General features: G+C 49.2%; 1 protein-coding gene across 26 annotated transcripts in view; it reads left to right on the forward strand.

The window, feature by feature from the left end:
- Positions 1-18,138, forward strand: part of CAMK2G (calcium/calmodulin dependent protein kinase II gamma) — a 62,638-nt gene that overhangs the window by 12,359 nt on the left and 32,141 nt on the right. For all 26 annotated transcript variants that reach the window (XM_053582474.1, XM_053582485.1, XM_053582480.1 and 23 more), the window contains exons 3-10: positions 1,060-1,119; positions 10,085-10,139; positions 11,315-11,380; positions 14,851-14,923; positions 15,067-15,169; positions 15,603-15,686; positions 16,137-16,231; positions 16,877-16,999. In XM_053582474.1, coding sequence (XP_053438449.1) covers positions 1,060-1,119; positions 10,085-10,139; positions 11,315-11,380; positions 14,851-14,923; positions 15,067-15,169; positions 15,603-15,686; positions 16,137-16,231; positions 16,877-16,999 — 659 coding nt within the window. The remainder of the gene's footprint in view (positions 1-1,059; positions 1,120-10,084; positions 10,140-11,314; positions 11,381-14,850; positions 14,924-15,066; positions 15,170-15,602; positions 15,687-16,136; positions 16,232-16,876; positions 17,000-18,138) is intronic.

The following is an 18,138-nucleotide window of genomic DNA, read 5'->3' on the forward strand; positions in this document are numbered from 1 at the left end:
TTGGCCTGTGCAGCTCACTTGGATCTGGGACTTGGGATTCTGGTCCTTTCACCAAAACAGAGTAATCCCAGAGCCTGCGTGAGTGTGAAGAGGTCAGAGCTCATGGCAGTGGGTGACCAAGAAGATTATGGGGAGAAGCAGGATTTGTGTGTCCTTGTTTGTCTTTCTCTAATATGGGTGTCATAGGCTGTGCGCTGGGGCTCACACCTGTAATCCTAGCCCTCTGGGAGGCCGAGGCAGGTGGATTACTTGAGCTCACGGGTTCAAGACCAGCCTGAGCGATACCCCATCTCTAAAATAAAAAATAGCTGGGCCTTGTGGTGGGCACCTGTAATAGTCCCAGCTACTCAGGAGGCTGAGGCAGAAGTATCACTTGAGCCCAAGACTTTGAGGTTGCTGTGAGCAATAACACCATGGCACTCAACCCCAGGGTGACTGAGACTCTGTCTCAAAAAAAATAATAATATGGGCATCATACTAGTGCCAAACTCCTAGAGTTGTTACAAGGGTAAATTAGCAATTGTATCTGGCTGGGGTAGAAATGAGCCCTCAACAAATGTTAGCTGCTATTGTTATTATTTTCAATCGTGATCTTGATCAACATTTTTATTTGTCAGTATGATCATGTTTCAGGGTTGCCATAAGTATTACACAAAGAATGTATGCAGAACTCCTAGCACAGAGCCAAGTAGATATAGTAGGTGCTCAGCACAACTTAGCTATCATTAGTATTTCTAATAAGAAAGAGATCCTGGACACCTTGCCCCGATGAAATCCTTGCTGCAATAGAAAGAACACCAGCACTTCATTCGAAGACCTGGATTCACATCCCACCTTCACTCTCCCCACTTGAGAGTGTGTAACCTCTCAAGTCATTTCCTCATCTGGAAAGGGTGCTCATAGTAACCATCTCCAGAATTGCCGTGACTTGCTGTATTAATTCAGCAAGTCATCAGATGTGCATAGCGGGTGCCTAGGAGTTGAGGGAATGTGAATAGCCACGTGACCACAAATACAATAGATGGTTGATGGCTTTTGTTTTCTCTCTTCTGCTTTTAGATCACCAGAAACTAGAACGTGAGGCCCGGATATGTCGGCTTCTGAAACATCCAAACATTGGTGAGCGTCCCTGCACAGAATATTTCGAGGGTATTTGGGGGAAGATGGTGAGAACAGAGATGTGGTGCTTTTGTGTGTGGGATATCATCTCTGTCCATGGGCCTGGTGTCTTTGTTTGCCCAAGTAGGGTAGCAGCTATATCTCAGAATTCTGGGGCATTCTAGTTTAGAGACCTGAGTATCTCCATCAATGTGGTGCCATCTCAGGGCTGGTGTATGTGGCATCAGAATAAGGTTTCAGACTTTCTTTTTTCCCTTACTCCTTCTGTCTTTGGGCTGAGGTCCAGGGTTCTCAGCGTGTGAGGTTCCGGGCTACTAGCCTGCCAGCGTCCCTCACCAGGGGCCATCCATGGCCCTCATGAAAGGGTCAGGATTTTGTTTCTGGACTTGAAAGAGTTTTGTTCTTGCTGCGGTGTCCTGCACACTCTGAGGGTTTCCATGGTGCTCCTGCTTGCATTCCCCAGAGCCAGGAAAGCAGGCTGCCCACCCGCCTGGCCTCTCTGGAGTAGGGATGGCAAGAGCCACTCAGAGGGGGAAGGAGAAAAAATTAAGAGGATTTCTCCCTCTCCTACCCTGACTGGGGGGACAAGAGCACATTGTTGGTTGTTCTAAAGCCTGAGGAGGTTTGCCTGCCACAACCCACTCCAGCTCTGTTTTACATTGTTCAGCTGAAACAGGCTTTGCCAAAAGCGTTGGCCCTGATTTGGTGCTCCTTGCAAAAGGGACAGAAACTGGGCTGGCTGCAGTGTCTGAGCAGAAACCCCAGTGTTGACTTGAGGCAGAGCAGGGAGCATCTCCTAGGTTTTCTCTGAAAGCGCTGAATCATCACAAAAGATAACACGTGTTCCGTGCTCCTCAGGCATGGCCTAAATATCGGGGTCCCCGCAGTGCTCCGGAGGCCGCCTGCTTTGCTCTCTTGGCGGCCAGGGCTGTGAGGCAACTTGCTGCAGCTCAGTGCTTCCTCCAGAGCTGGCCAGCCTCTGGCTTCCCGGACCTCAGGCTAAAATGCTAACTGTGAGCTCTTACGCAGAAGATCTGAGGTCATACTCCAGCCCATGGGGAGAGGAGCAGCTCTGAGGTAACCAGACTGACAACCATTTAGGGCTTTATAGATGGCAGGCGGCAGCTGGTGTTATACTGGAAACAGCTTGGCATTTCGAGTGATCAGTTCTGCCTGGTGCCGTATGTTCCCCAGAGCCAGTGCCTCTCAGGTGGCAAGTCCTGGCCTCAGAACTATTGGAGCTCCTAAGTGGTCTCTGAGGTTAGCCCTTCACCTGAAAACAGCACCGTGGGAACCCACGTGTTGCCTTGGGTAGGAGAGGGCAGAGAGAAGCACCTAGAACAGCGGTCACAAATTCAGGCATGTTTTGCTTGGCTGGTTCAATGGTCTAAAAATATTTTTTTTTTTATTTGCCAATATTTAAAAATGAGATTTCACATTTTGAAAAAAAATCTGTTTCCCTGCCTTTCAAATCAGAAGGCTCGGCTCTGCTGGATGGCCAGAGTAGCTACAGCTGAGCAGCGGCCCTCCCTTGGCTAGCTGGCCAACTATCCTTGCCTGTTATCTCACCTTTATGTTGCCTACCTGGACCCTGTAGCGACTCTGACATAGAAGTTCCAGAACAAGAAGAAAAAACATGTGAGTGACTAAAGCCACCCATAAGCACAGAAGCATTTTGGTGTTTCAGTCTTAGGTCTTAAGATCCAAGGACAGTAACTTCTTTCCTTGGTGCCCCTTGTGACTGACTCATATGGCAGTGATAAGTTGTCCTCATGTAGGAAGGAGAACAAGGGGGAGGCTGATGATGCAGGAGGCAGAACTATGTCTGCATCACCTGCAACACAGGCCTGGTGGATCACAGAAAGGTAGGGTAGAACAGACAAGTGAGAGGCCAGGGGCGGTGGCTCACGCCTATAATCCAAGCACTCTGGGAGGCCGGGGCAGGTGGATGGCCTGAGCTCATAGGTTTGAGACCAGCCTGAGCAAGAGTGAGACCCTGTCTCTAAAAAAATAGCTGGGCATTGTGCGCCTATCGTCCCTGCTATTGGGAGGCTGAGATAAGAGAATCTCTTGAGCCCAGGAGTTTTAGGTGCTGTGAGCTATGACACCATGGCATTCTATCGAGGGTGAGAAAGTGAGACTCTGTCTCAAAAAATAAATAAATAAAGACAATTGAGAAATGAATAGGAAGGACAAAAAGGAATTTTAGCTGAAGAAAGTCTCTTTCTTTCTTTTTTTTTTTTTGAGACACAGTCTCTCTTGCTCCTGGTAGAGTGCCATAGCATCATAGCTCACAGCAATCTCAAATTCTGGGCCTCAAGCGATCCTCTTGCCTCAGCCTTCTAAGTAGTAGCTAGGACTACAGGTGCCTGCCACAACACCCAGCTGTTTTTTAGAGATAAGGTCTCACTCTTGCTGAGGCTGGTCTCGAACTCCTGAGCTCAGGCAATCCACCTGCCTTGGCCACCCTTCCCTTTTCTTGTTGTTGCAGTTTGGTCGGGGCTGGCTTCGAACCCACCCTCTATATATGGGGCTGGTGCCCTACTCACTGAGCCACAGGCGCTGCCCCACCCCACCCCTTTTTTTTTTTAGACAAAGCCTTGTTCTACCACCCATTTAGAGTGCGGTGGCATCATTGTAGCTCACTGCAACCTCAAAACTCCTGGACTCAAGTGATCCTCCTGTCTCAGCCTCCTGGGGCTACAGGTACATGCCATGATGCCCAGCTAATGTTTTTTATTTTATGTAGAGATGGGGTCTCACTCTTGCTCACACTGGTCTCAAACTCAGTGATCTCAAATGATCCATCCACCTTGGCTGCCCAGAGTGCTAGGATTACAAGTGCGAGCTATTGCACCTGACCCTTTTTATGTATTTCTAGAATTACACTTTTGACCCCTTAAACATGATTTGGTTTGGTAACCCTTTTCTTTTGCCGTCTATGCTGTATATCCTAGCTGTCTGATCTGTTAGGAAGGCAGCAAGACCCAGGAAAGGCACAGTCACTTCGTTGATATCTGATTGCCTGGAACAGGGGTCCTCAAACTGCGGCCCACGGGTCACATGAGGTGGTGTGATTATATTTGTTCCCGTTTTGTTTTTTTACTTCTAAATAAGATATGTGCAGTGTGCATAGGAATTTGTCATAGTTTTTTTTTTTTAAACTATAGTCTGGCCCTCCAATGGTCTGAGGGACAGTGAATTGGCCCCCTGTTTAAAAAGTTTGAGGGCCCCTGACCTAGAACCTTCATTTCCTTACTGCTCCTAGGTCCCGAGAAATGTTGGTATGATGACCTATTCTGGGGTCAAGGGCAGGCAGAAGGACAAGAGAGCCAGGGCTATGTTCTGGGAGCTCTGGCGTCCAGTGAGAACCAGGGCTTCTGGAGACGTGGCCAAGCTGCAGGTCCAAGAGACAGGGGTTGCCATGGATCTGACCTGGCTCGTGGCAGGAGAGGAGGCAGTTTTATGCCCCTCATTCATTATTCCTCTCCTCTCTCCACTGCTCCGTTCTTCAGAACTGTGACCCAAAATTTGGCTCTGGCCTCTTGAAAGGGAGACAAGCAGACCAGCCTGAGAATGGTGCTCAGTTGAAGAAGCTGAGAGCAACAAGCACTTGGTTAGCCTCTGACTGCGTCAGACTTGAGGCACATGGATTCAGATGGGGTATTTGTGCAAGGGGCCAGCCATCCTCAGCTTTTTCCTTAATAGAGATTCTGTCCCAGGAGTTAAAAGCCTGTTGGAAGAGTGAGGCCTAATGTAAACTGTGGACCATGGGTGATAACGCTGCCTCAGTATAGCTTCACTGATTTTTAGCAAATGTGTGATTGATGTGGGGTACTAATAGGGGACATGGGGTATTTGGGAACTCTGTGCTTTCTGCTCAGTTTTACTGTGGACATAAAACTGCTCTAAAAATAGAGTTTATTAATTAAATACAAACAAACAAACACAACAAAGTGCCTGTTGGGTGTAAGGCATAGTGCTGAGCTCAAGACAGCCCTGGGAGAGTGGCCAGCAGCAGGGAGTGGGGGGAGGAGACCGCTAGTGCCAGGTCTGAGGGCTGAATGAGGTGCATCCGACCTGTGATCTGTGTGCTCCCTGCTTCACATTCCTCTAATGAATAGACTCTGTCTTCCTTCGTGCTGAGCAGCCCCAGCAGTTTCTATCACAGTCTGGCATTGTGGATTAGAGCAGCACTTCGCAAACTTTTATGTGCTTGTGACTCACCCAGGGATTGTGCTAAAATTCGGATTCTGACTTGGTAGGTCTGGGCTGGGACCTGAGATTCCTCATGTCTGACCATCTCCAGGTGACTCTCGGGCTGCTAGTGGTCCATAGGTGGAGAAACCAAAAGTTTGGGGCTTATAGAGTCACATCTAGATTTGAGGTTTGAATCTGAGATTTGCTAGTTAGTGTCTGTGACCTCCAGCAAGTTATTTAAGTGTGCCTGTGTCTGTTTTGTCATCTGAGCCCCTTCACGGAGTTGTTACGGGAGGGAGAATCAGAGAGTAAAAGAAGCTAGGAAACTGAGATGATGAAAACAAAAACAGAGATCCGGCTAGACGCCTGTGGCTCAAGCAGCTAAGGCACCAGCCAAATACACCTGAGCTGGTGGGTTCGAATCCAACCCGGCCCCACCAAACAACAATGATGGCTGCAACCAAAAAATAGCCGGGCTTTGTGGCGGGTGACTGTAGTCCCAGATACTTGGGAGGTGGAGGCAGGAGGATCACTTGAGCCCAGGAGTTTGAGGTTGCTGTGAGCTGTAATGCCATGGCACTCTACCCAGGGCAACAGTTTGAGGCTCTGTCTCAAAACAAACAACAACAAAAACAGAGATCCTAGCTCCCAGAAGGGGTCTGTCCTCAATTTCCTGCCCCAACTCTGTTTGCAAATTATTCAAGCCAGGCTGCCATTTACCTTGGGCCCAGGGCCCTTTCAGCTAACAGTAAATGTAGCAAAAAACAGTACACAGAAAGAGAAGGAGATGTTGAATCATGACTGAGCTGCTGCTAAATCCCTATTGTGGGTGGGATAGGGGGAAATCCTGCCACCATCAGCTCCTTTGGGGGTGCCAGCTGAGTCTCCCACAATTCCCCAGAGCAATCGGACCTCCTTCCCACTCGGTTAATTGCTGCAGACATTTTTAACAGTGACACTTTTCCAGTGCTTTTTTGAGAAAAATTTGTTAGTTAAAATGTGGCATATTGTTGGGTGGTTTTTAAAGAATTGGAAATAGCCACAACATTTGGGTTGTGGCTATCTCAGTTCTTAAAGGTATGAAATACCAAATAAAGATATTTAGGTGTTTGGGTCTATGCTATCTTCCACAGTTTTAGAGAATCGTGATTAGGTCTGTGGCTGAATTACAGGGCATGTTTTATCCCCCTTTTCATAGATCTTCTGTCTTGTAGACTGGGTCTTGCCCTCCCTGGCCTTCATGCCCTGTCATGACCGAGGAATGGGCTGAGTGTCAGATTATTTTATCCCACGCCTCCATGGTTTCCTTGCTTCTGCCTTACGGTGCTCAGCACCACTGTGCTTTGTTACATATTTATGTAATTGCTGGTTTAAAGCCCGTCTTTCCCCTTGCCTGGAAGCTTGGGGTAGCAGGGCTGGCTCCTCCTCTTCACAGCCGTTTCCATGGCATGTACAGCCTCACCTCTTCAGGGTGGGTGCCTAATGAGTGTTGTCAGACCAATCAAACTTGCCAGGGGTGGTGGGGACAGACTGGAGATATTTTGTCTAAAGAGTTTGGAGAAAGTGACTCCCTAGTGGTATCAGGGATCTTGACGTCAGTGTGTCTCGGCTTCAGCTCCTGGTTCTGCACATAGTGTGACTTTGGGCAGGTTTTGTTTAGACCCTCAGTTTCCTCTCCTGTTAGATGGGTGTGTTACAGCCCTACAGAGTTAATGCAAGGGTTCGATAAAATAATGCCTGTGAAGCCTCACGACGGCGGGCACGGTGCCTGGCACGTAGGAAGAACTCAACTAAGCATTAGTTGTTCTAATTCCAGTCATTCTCAAGAATCTGCTAGGTAGGCATTTAGAATGATGTAGTCCTTCCTCCTCTTGTCCTCAGTGCTCTGTTAATTTCTTTACAAATTAAAAAAAGATGACAGCAATCTTATTCAGATGCAGGCCTTCCCCAGTCCTTCCTTGTCTTGCTGGTGCCTTGCTCTGGGGCTCACATCAAAGCCCTTCTCTCTGCTGGGTGGCCCAGGAGGATTAGTCTTCCTTTGCTGCTTCTCTCTCCTCATTCCCTTCCCCAGCTTCCTCCCACCTGGGCTCTGTGTGTGGCCTTCCTGGATGAGGGCAGATGCCAGTGACTCCATGTCTGGGCAGAGGCATGAGTCCCATACTTTTTGTCCTGTTCTCAGCCCTGCTGCCCTGGGCCAGGATGGGTGTGGGGCGGGGGTCTAAGTGAGGCAGGACTGAGGAGTGGCACGACTCCCCTGGGAGTGGCTGTGAGCATCGTACCTGCTGCCCTGTGAGCTCCCATCCTGCTGCTGTTAGTTACCTCCCTAGTCGTTAGCTTCTGGGACAGCTGATTTCCAGGGGATTATTTGTATTACACACTTTAATGCTTTTTAATAGCAAATTTTTAATTAAATGGAAAGTCCTTTTGGAAGTGAGGGAGCAGCAGCTGCAGCAAGACTCAGCGTGAGGCTCCAACTGAGACCAGAGACGCACAGTGAGGACTTGGGGAAACGTGACTGAGCATGCCCAGGTTAGGTGGGTGGGAGGGAGGGAAGCAGAGTCTGGCTCTGGCTCCTTCCTTCTGTCCTAAATCCCTCCTCTGTCATCTGCAGGCTGAGGGAAGCAGAAATTCGTTTGCCCAAGAGCCGAACAGTTTGGGCAGGAGGACTGTTAGAAGTATCACCTGCTGGGGCGGCGCCTGTGGCTCAAGGAGTAGGGCGCTGGTCCCATATGCCGGAGGTGGTGGGTTCAAACCCAGCCCCGGCCAAAAACCACAAAAAAAAAAAAAAAAAAAGAAGTATCACCTGCTTTTGATCCCGTTCACGGAAATACTGAGATTGGGTGGGATTTGGGGGTTGATGACCAGATCAGGTTCAGTAACGTCTGGTTCGGGCACTCTGACATGTAAACATGTGTGAGGCACTAGATCCAGCCCTGGCAGCCCTTTGAGTCCTCAATTTGGGCGAGAAGAACCAGGGGCCTGTAGCGATGGTTCAGTGCCTCGGGGTATGGACGTCTGGGTTGTGTATTTTGTCTTCTGACTGATCTGGCTTCAGTGGGGAGGGGATGTAGAGAAGCACCTCAGTCCCGAGGAAATGCTCTAACACTGGAAATGGAAGCAGCTGGGCCTGCCAAGGAAGAGACGTGGGGATTTCTTTGCCTCCGAGTACTTCCCCAGTTGGTTTGGTGTTGAGGCCATTCCTAAAATGCTCCGTGAGGTGCTCCTCTAACTGCCAAGGACTGGGGCAGTGGTCAGTCAGAGGGAGGCCTTTGGAACGGAGGTTCCCCAGCAAGAGAGTTCAGGTGAGGAGAGAGACAGGGGATAGTCGGCCAAAGCATGGTCGTGTCCGCATTAGAATGATGCTCAGGGGTTGGCATTTAACCCAGAGGTGGCTTTGTGGGCAGAAGCTTGAAGAGGAGACCTCAGAAGATACTAGGCTGGTGTTTTGCCCAAGAGCTTTGGAGGTAGGGAATGGAAAGGGATTCTGCTGGCCAGCTTTCCTCACAGTTGGTGACTGGCACTGGTCATCTCCGTGTGGTGCCTCCTGGACCTGTGCACAATGCCATTGTAGGGATGTTTGTGAGCAGTCTTCTTTCTGGGATCCTGGATGTTTGGGCTGCCCTGTGTTTTCTTGCAGGAAACAGCGGTGTAGACCAGTCTTCGGAGTTAGAAAACACTGGGTTCTCATCTTTTTTTTTGAGACAGTCTCACTTTGTTGCCCTCGGTAGAGTGCTGTGGCGTCACAGCTCACAGCAACCTCCAAATCCTGGGCTTAGACGATTCTCTTGCCTCAGCCTCCCGAGTAGCTGGGACTACAGGCGCCTGCCACAACACCCGGCTATTTTTTTGTTGCAGTTTGGCCGGGGCTGTGTTTGAACCCACCACCCTCGGTATATGGGGCCAGCGCCCTGCCCACTGAGCCACAGGCGCCGCCCTCATCTTGACCCACCATTTAGAAGCTCTCTGGTGGCCTTTGGCAAGGAGACTATATATCCCTGATTCTCTGGTGTTTTCATCTGTAAATTGGTAATCACATTCATCTCAGGTGGTTGAAAGGAGTAATGAACTCCTCATGGAGAGGCACTATATCTATCCCTCCTGAATCCCACTATGTGGCACACAGTAGGCACTCAGTAAATGCTTATGGAATCAGTAGCATATGCCACGAGTCAAACACAGGCCCATTACATAGTAGGCACTTAATAAGCAGTTATTGTGGTTGTTGCCTGAATGTGCCCACGGCCTTCTGGGCCTCCCAGCATTATTCTGAGCCACATGCCTTCCTGCTGGCCCAGCCTTCCCACCTTCACCTCCCCTTAGTCCCCCTGCTCCCATTTACTCTGAAAGAATTCTCCGGCTGTCTGGTCTGGTCATTCTCTGCCCCTGCCGTCAGCGACACGAGGTGCTTCTCACTCTGCGTTCCACCCTCATGCATCACTCAGCCCAGGGCCACCTTCTCTGAGACCAGCTCCTCCAGGAAGGTTCTTCCTTTTCTCCATCTTGACTTACTGCTTAGCCAGGAAGCTTCTGTCTCTTGCCTGAGTCTGAGGTGGCGACCAGAGCACTGTTGTCTGGCTCTGAGGCCCCGTAACCTTGGATCGGGGGGTGTTGGGCATCTTGCTACTTCTCCCCTCTGGTCCTTCAGGTGGGAGCCCAGTGAGGCTGACAGGATGGGGCGGGCTGGGGCTGCCAAGGAGGAGGAGGAGGAGAGTAGGATTTCGAGTTTTCTCTCTGTTAATCTCTGTCCCCGTCTCCTCTCTTGCAGTGCGCCTCCATGACAGTATTTCTGAAGAAGGGTTTCACTACCTCGTGTTTGACCTGTAAGTGCCATTTTCCAAGGGTGTGGGGGCCTTTTCCTCCAGCTGCCTCGAGATGAAGGCTTGGGAAAAGGCCTAAACAGGGTCTCCAGCCTCTGCCCAGGTCCCTCTTCTTTGCCTGAGGGTCTTTTGATTTTTGATTGTGAGCTTCCTCTGGTGATGGGGCAGGTTGCTGGCCCAGAGCCCCTGAGGGGGTCTTACTGCTCACCCAGGGCTCTAAATCCCAGGATGGCATTGTTCTCACATTTCTGATCAGCAGCACACCTCCCATAGATGCCTTTTTCTTGTTTCTCATGTGTTATCCTTAGTGGAGAAATAAAATACAGCTAGCTCTTTGCATGACCTTAAACATTCTGGGAAATTGAAGGTAGCTTTTATTAGTCATAAACCAGGCTCCATTTGGTCTCTTCTCCACTTTGGCTGTGTTTTAATTTCTTAAAGTGGCTCTTCACCTCCTGGAAACTCCTTCCAGTATTTTCAGGGTTGGGTCTCTCTTATTGGTCTCATTATCCTTCAACTTCGGTAGTAGATCTGTCCTTGGGCAGCTTATATTTTAGTATTCATACTGGTCTCAAAGTAATGACTTTTTGGGTAGATTGGCTGTTTTCTCTTAGAGTCCCGTAGTTTCGTCTCTGCTTGACTATTTGCTCATCTGTAGGTTATAGAAACAGAAATGTCCAGAAGAAAGAGAGAGTCCATGATACCTCAAGAAGTCTTATGTCAGCCGGGCACAGTGGCTCATGCCTGTAATCCTAGTTCTCTGGGAGGCCAAGGCAGGTAGATCACTTGAGCTCACAAGTTCGAGACCAGCCTAAGCAAGAGCAAGACCCCGTCTCTAAAAATAGCCGAGCGTTGTGGTGGGCGCCTATAGTCCCAGCTACTCAGGAGGCTGAGGCAGGAGGATTACTTGAGCCCAAGAATTTGAGGTTGCTGTGAGCTGACACCATGGCACACTCCTGAGGGCAACAAAGTGATACGCTGCTTCAATTAAAAAAAAAAAAAAAAGGCAGTCCTATGTCATTAAAGGATTGAGCCTGTTCAGGGATCTCATTGAAAATGCACATGGAGTTGGGAATTCTCTGATTTCTATTCTACAATGCAACCCTGTTTCCTGTTGGACGTGGGGGTTGGCCTAGGGACCTATGCCTGCTCTGACCCTCTTCTTCTGTTGGTTACAGTGTTACCGGCGGGGAGTTGTTTGAAGACATTGTGGCCAGAGAGTACTACAGTGAAGCAGATGCCAGGTGAGATGAGTCCCCAGTGATTCAATAGTAGCTCTAGAGTTTGGGATTAAAATAAGTCTTGGTGGGCTGCACCTGTGGCTCAGTGAGTAGGGCCCCGACCCCATATACCGAGGGTGGTGGGTTCAAACCTGGCCCCGCCCAAACTGCAACAAAAAATAGCCCGGCGTTGTGGCCGCGCCTGTGGTCCCACCTACTGGGGAGGCTGAGGCAAGAGAATTGCCTAAGCCCAGGAGCTGGAGGTTGCTGTGAGCTGTGATGGTACAGCACTCTACCAAGGGCAATAAAGTGAGACTCTGTCTCTACAAAAAAAAAAAAAATAAGTCTTGGCTGGCCAGGTACCGTGGCTAATGCCTGTAATCCTAGCACTCTGGGAGGCCAAGGTGGGTGGATTGCCTGAGCTCATGAGTTAGAGACCAGTCTGAGTAAAAGCGAGACTCCACTCTAAAAATAGTCAGGCATTGTGGCAGGCACCTATAGTCCCAGCTACTTAGGAGGCTGAGGCAAGAGAATCACTTCAGCCCAAGAGTTTGAGGCTGCCTTGAGCTATGACACCACAGCACTCTACCGAGGACAACAAAGTGAGACTCTGATTAAAAAAAATAAATTAAATAAATAAATAAATAAATAAATGAGTCTTGGCTGCCTTACAGGACCTGGATTGCACCTATTTGAATGGTCTTTGAGGAAGATCAGAGAGCTCCTGTCTGGACAGATTTTGTAGACCTAGGCTAGAGCTGCATACTATGGATGGTGTTAGAAATTAAAAATTCAGGGCCAGGAGCAGTGGCTTATACCTATAATCCCAGCACTTTGGGAGGCCAATACAGGAGGATTGCTTGAGCCCAAGTTTTTGAGAAAGCCAGGACAACATAGTGAGATGCCATCTCTTTAAAAAAAAAAAAAAAAAAAGAAGAAAGAAAAAGATTAGTCAGGTGTGGTGGTAGAATGCACTTGTAGTCCCAGCTGCTCTGGAGGCTGAGGCAGTAGAAACACTTGAGCCTGGGAATTCAAAGTTACAGTGAGCTATGACCAGGCTACTGCACTGCAGCTTGGGGGACGGAGTGAAACCCTGTCTTAAAAAACCAAAACAAACCCCCAACGTTTCCAGTTCAATTTTTTTTTGCAAACCTTTTACAAGTCTCCTTTACCCAGAATACCTTTTTATTATACTGTTGTGTACTTACAAGCATGCCAAGGGCTCTCTCTCTACCCTGTTCTTTCCTCTGATAAATCAGTATGGACAAGCCACTGAGCTGAGGTCCTAGTATGATTCAAGGGCGGAGAAAACATGGCTTCTGACCCAAAGCAGTGCTGGGTTTGGGGTTAATCCAACCAGGAATTTAGTGGGGATCTGTCAGCCTCTGCCACCTTGTTGGTTGCCCACCATGACCAGTCTGAGTGAGGCTCCTGTGGCTGAAGGACCATTCCTCAGCCTCATGCCTCAGCCCCCAGTCCTCCCAGGAAGCTCTGGAGCCTCCTCCTTGTGACACAGCACAATTCCTCCCACACCACAGTGCTCAGGCGCCTGTTTGGCCTGCCTTTCCCGCCTCAGCTCTTGCTTTTCTCTGAGGGTGATGTCTTTACAACCTGGTTTTGATCATCCTGCCTGCAGCTTATCTGGCTTATGTGGCAGCTCTGGCTGCCTCTGGAGAGTGGGGGAGTGCAGCTTCCTCACGAATTTCTCAACCCTGAACAGCCAATGTTTGCTGATCAACTTCAGATGCTTCAGCCTCAGGAAAAATTCTCAAATGGGGAGATGAATTCCAGTGCCAGCAGGGGAGGACCAGGCTCTCTGGCGGAGGAGGCAGTGATAGCTCAGTCAGGGAAACTGGGGGGAGGAGGGAGAGCTAGGGGCGGGGGCCTGAGGGGGGTGACTGTACCAGTGGGCTTGGCCTGGCTCTGCTGGGACACTTCGCACTTTTGCCATTTTTGGCCAGAAGGCTCTCCCTGCTAGCCCGGCTCTGTTCTAATTATACATTTCTGTGGAGACTCGCCTCTTCAGCTCAGTTCAGGCTGTGTCCTATGAGAAGGCCTGAGCCTCAGCCTCCAGGGTCCCAGTAAGACCCCATGGCTCTTGTGGGAACCCCAGCATCAGATTGAAGAGGAAGCAATAATAAGCCCAGGCCACCCAGGTCAGCACACCTGGACACTGCATACCTGGTAGTCCCTGATGATGAAAATCTATCCTCCAGGCTAAGGTTCCTCAGCCTTGGTGCTGCTGACATTTTTGCCTTATAATTTTTTGTTGTGAGGGCCTTTCCTGTGCATTGTAGACATTTAGAAGCATTCTCAGCCTCTACCCACTAAATGCTGGTAGCAACCCCCCCCCACACACACACACACCGGTTGTGACAATCAGAAGTATCTCTAGACATTGCCAAATGTTCCCTAGGGGGGCAAAGTCAATTGAAAACCACAGCTGTAGACCGCCCATGCTCCCTGCCAGGAGTTTGACTGCAGAGAGAGGAGGATGGTTTTTGCAAGGTGGATAGTCTTAATTCAAGAATGTGATTCTGGCCTGTAGTCCCAGCTACTTGGAATGCTGAGATGGGAGTGTTGCTTAAGTTCGGGAATTGGTGACCAGCCTGGGTAACATAGCAAGACCTCATCTTTTAAAAAAAGCGTCTCTGGTTAGTTTGTCTTTTTCTTTACAAAATCATCAGAAATGCTCCTCCTTAGGTGCCCTGTTTGGAACCTAAAGCGTGAGTGTGTTTGTTTTATCTCCCCTATTAGATTATAAACTTCAGTGTAGTAGCTATGTCTTGCTCTTCTGTATATTCTGTGTGGTCCCAAGCACAATGCTTTATAGACACTTGATAAATGTTTAGTTAAATGAATGAGTGGAAACTCAAAAACAACTTAGGTGGTTTAGTTGGACTCTATTTCCTAAGTTGCTAGCACAAGCCTCTTCTCCAAGAACAAAGTTACTATATAGGGAAAGAAAAAGAAGGAAAGGGCTTGGCGCCCGTAAGCACAGTGGTTACAGTGCTGGCCACATACATCAAGGCTGGCGAGTTTGAACCCAGCCCGGGCCAGCTAAAAACAACAATGATAACTGCAACAAAAAAATAACTGGGCGTTGTGGCGGGCATCTGTAGTCCCAGCTACTAGGGAGGCTGAGGCAAGAGAACCGCTTAAGCCTGAGGGTTTGAGGTTGCTGTGAGCTATGACACCATGGCACTCTACCGAGAGCAACATAGTAAGACTCTATCTCAAAAAGAAAAAGAGGCCTAATGGACCTCTGTTCTATTCTCTCCTCTGCCCTTATTTAGCAGGTGATGGATGGTGAAAATTTCACTTAATCTACCTGGGCCTCAGTTTCCTTTTCATGAAATAAGTTGAACTGAATGATGTTTAGTGATTCTCCATGAACCTGTGACCTATTGTTACAAGCCTTACTCCGCAGCGTGTGGTCATGGATAAGATGGTTTAACTCTGCACTGACACTTCTTTTCCTTCTGCTTTTCCAGCCACTGTATACATCAGATTCTGGAGAGTGTTAACCATATTCACCAGCATGACATCGTCCACCGAGACCTGAAGGTAAGATGCAGGCTCCCCTTGCCTCCACGTGTGAAGTGTTGGCGCCACCTGGTGCCAGATATTGGTACTGCATGGGTCCAACCCAGGCTTCCTCGAAGCTGCAGGGTGAGGGCTTCACAAGGTCCTCTCTGCTCCTTCTGCAGCCGGAGAACCTACTGCTGGCGAGTAAATGCAAGGGTGCCGCCGTCAAGTTGGCTGATTTTGGCCTAGCCATCGAAGTGCAGGGAGAGCAGCAGGCTTGGTTTGGTAAGGATGACCCTGTTTTCCCGGAATGCACCCCCCGCCCTTCCTCCTCTTCCTGCTCTGCCTTCCTCTCTTAGGACCAGAAGCCAGACTCTTAATGGTCCTGGACTCCTCAGAGACTAGAGGAGGGTGGGAGGGCACAGAGATCCCTCCTGGCCTTGTATGACTCAGTACAGTGAGTCTAGCTGTTGTCAGCACTGTGTTCTTGCTGCCTCAGGGGGGGATTTGAGAGTTCCTGGTAGGCATATGGACTTGCCCTCTGATTTAGATTCCAGACACTACAAGAAGCCCAGCCTGTTATCTCTTGCTGCCTATGTGGGGAGAGCTTATGTAGCAAAAGCAGCAGGAATGAGAAGAGACTTGGGGGAAATTGCTGATGTGGATTAAATGAGAGAGAAAGTGGTTCAGTGTGCCTCTGCCTTCTCTTCTGCTGCAGGTTTTGCTGGCACCCCAGGTTACTTGTCCCCTGAGGTCTTGAGGAAAGATCCCTATGGAAAACCTGTGGATATCTGGGCCTGCGGTAAGCCCATTCCACACACTCAGCTTTTCGGTGTTAAGGGCCCTCGACTTCCGATGATGGCGAGAAAGAGGCATCGCTATTCCTTGCGGGTCGCACAAGTGCCTGGTGTATGTGAAATCACAGTGTTTACTCTAGTGCCCTTGGGGTGGCTGTTCCTACCACACCTTCCTCCCCAAGTACTTCCTGGATTATTTTGCATCCTTCTTGGATAGAGATTTGCTCACACCTTAGAGGATGGGTTGTGCCTAGAGAAATCCCTGATGTGACTTGGTGCTATGAGGAGTGAGGCAAAGCAGGAGGGGCTGGTGGCTCAGCGTTACCAGCTGGCATCCACCTCTAACTGTGGTATGGCCTGTGCCTTTCTGGGTGGCTCTGAGCCCTGCATGGCTTTTCTTGGTTCCTCAGGGAAGTAGTGACTGACCCCAGTGACCTATGTGTTCTGTCTCGTAGGGGTCATCCTGTATATCCTCCTGGTGGGATACCCTCCCTTCTGGGATGAGGATCAGCACAAGCTGTATCAGCAGATCAAGGCTGGAGCCTATGATGTAAGGACCGGTTTGCTGAGAGCCGAGCAACCGAGCCAGAAAGGGCAGATCCCCTGCTCCTCTGGCTCTGTCCACGGGAGACAAGGAAGGAAGCTTATTTAGTGTGTCACATGATACGGGGTCTCGGGACTTTGAGGACCCAGAGATGGACATACAGGGCTCAATTCTTGCCACCCCATGCCTCAGAAAGCAACTTTTTTTTTGGTCTAGCCTTCTAAAGGTAGCTATAAAATTGAGGAGCCTGCTGAAGTCTTTGATATTTATTTGTAAAGACTGGAGAGGCCTCATGGTGTGCTGCATAACATAGGGACAAGAAGTCTAGAGGCTCCCTCCATGGCAGGTGCCATGGGCCTATCACTGAGCCTCTGTTTCCTCCTAAGTAGAGAACCAGAGAACGCTGGAGTCCCCTTCCACGCTCATCTGATATATTCTGCATTCTAACCATGATTGTTCTGTCTTCTTTTCCCACTCTTTAAGTTGACAGGTTCTGGGATGTTGCCAGGGCTTCTCCAACTCTCTGCCAGGCAGCTTTAGGTACCACAGAGTATCCCAATTATAGGAGTTGGGTCAAAGACAGAGCCTACATTTTAGGCTGTGAGGCTTACAAAATTTGTATCCCTCCTCCCCCATGTTCCTGCTCCTTAGTTTCCATCACCAGAATGGGACACAGTGACTCCTGAAGCCAAGAATTTGATCAACCAGATGTTGACCATAAACCCAGCAAAGCGCATTACGGCTGACCAGGCTCTCAAGCACCCATGGGTCTGCGTAAGTGTCTTGGGCTGGGGTTGAGGAACTTGGGGATGCCAGCACTCCAGATGTCCTTAATACCTCCCTTGCCTTCCTTCTTCACATCAGAGAATCATCCTGGGTCCTGAGCAAGGACTCAGCAGAAGAGCAGGGGACTGGTGAGGCTCAAGGCTAATAAGTGTCAACCAGGAGGCTGATGAGGCTGACAGGCCTCTACTCATCTCTCTCCTACACACTGATGTCAGATGGGGTTTGGTTCTCTTTTTAAGAGGACACACCTCCTTGCAGACTCTACATGGTTGATGATAGCCACTAGCAGAAGCCAAGGTGAATCCTCAAATTTAGGGTGCATACTCAGATCTCAACTCATACACCTCTAATGGAACTGTGATCAAGATCTAAGGAATAATCAAAAGGAAGCCTCTCATACCTGTAATCCTAGCACTCTGGGCAGCCAAGGCAGGAGGATCACTTGAGCATAGAAGTTTAAGACCAGCCTGAGCAAGAGTGAGACCCCCATCTCTACCAAAAATAGGAAAAATTAGCTGGGCAATGTAGTGTGTACCTGTAGTCCCAGCTACTCGAGGGACCAAGGCAATAGGATCACTTGAGCCTAGGAGTTTGAGGTTACTGTGAGTTATGATGACTCCACTGTTCTCCAGCTGGGAAGAAAGAGCGAGATTCTGTCTCAAAGAAAAGGAAGGGGCTCCGAGTCCTTAAAAAGAACATTCTGAAGCTCAGTCATAAAATTTCCGTGTGGAATTCCTGGACCCTGTAGGCTATCAGTGTGGGTTGGCATATTCTGTTTCCACACATAATCCTATCAGGCTAAAATATCTACTGTCAAAAAAGAGTCTGGTACAGTTAGACATCTTGACAACCAAGAGGCATCATTTGTCCTTTCCATTTTTATGGAATGCCTCTTTAGTGCTGGTCACCATGTGTGTGCTAGAGATACAAAGATAAATGAGGCATGGTCTCTGCCCACAGAGATCTCAAAAAGATAATCTGCAGACAGGAACTCAAACAGGCAACCACACTACAATGTACTGAGCGTGTACAAGAATCTGATGAGACTATAGGACCTTCTGCTGTCATGGTGGGTAGTATGGTTACTGAAGGCTGCACAGAAGAGGTAACCTCTATCCTGGTTCTTG

Source organism: Nycticebus coucang, chromosome 3 (genome assembly GCF_027406575.1).
Source record: "Nycticebus coucang isolate mNycCou1 chromosome 3, mNycCou1.pri, whole genome shotgun sequence".
NCBI classification, from domain to species: domain Eukaryota; kingdom Metazoa; phylum Chordata; class Mammalia; order Primates; family Lorisidae; genus Nycticebus; species Nycticebus coucang.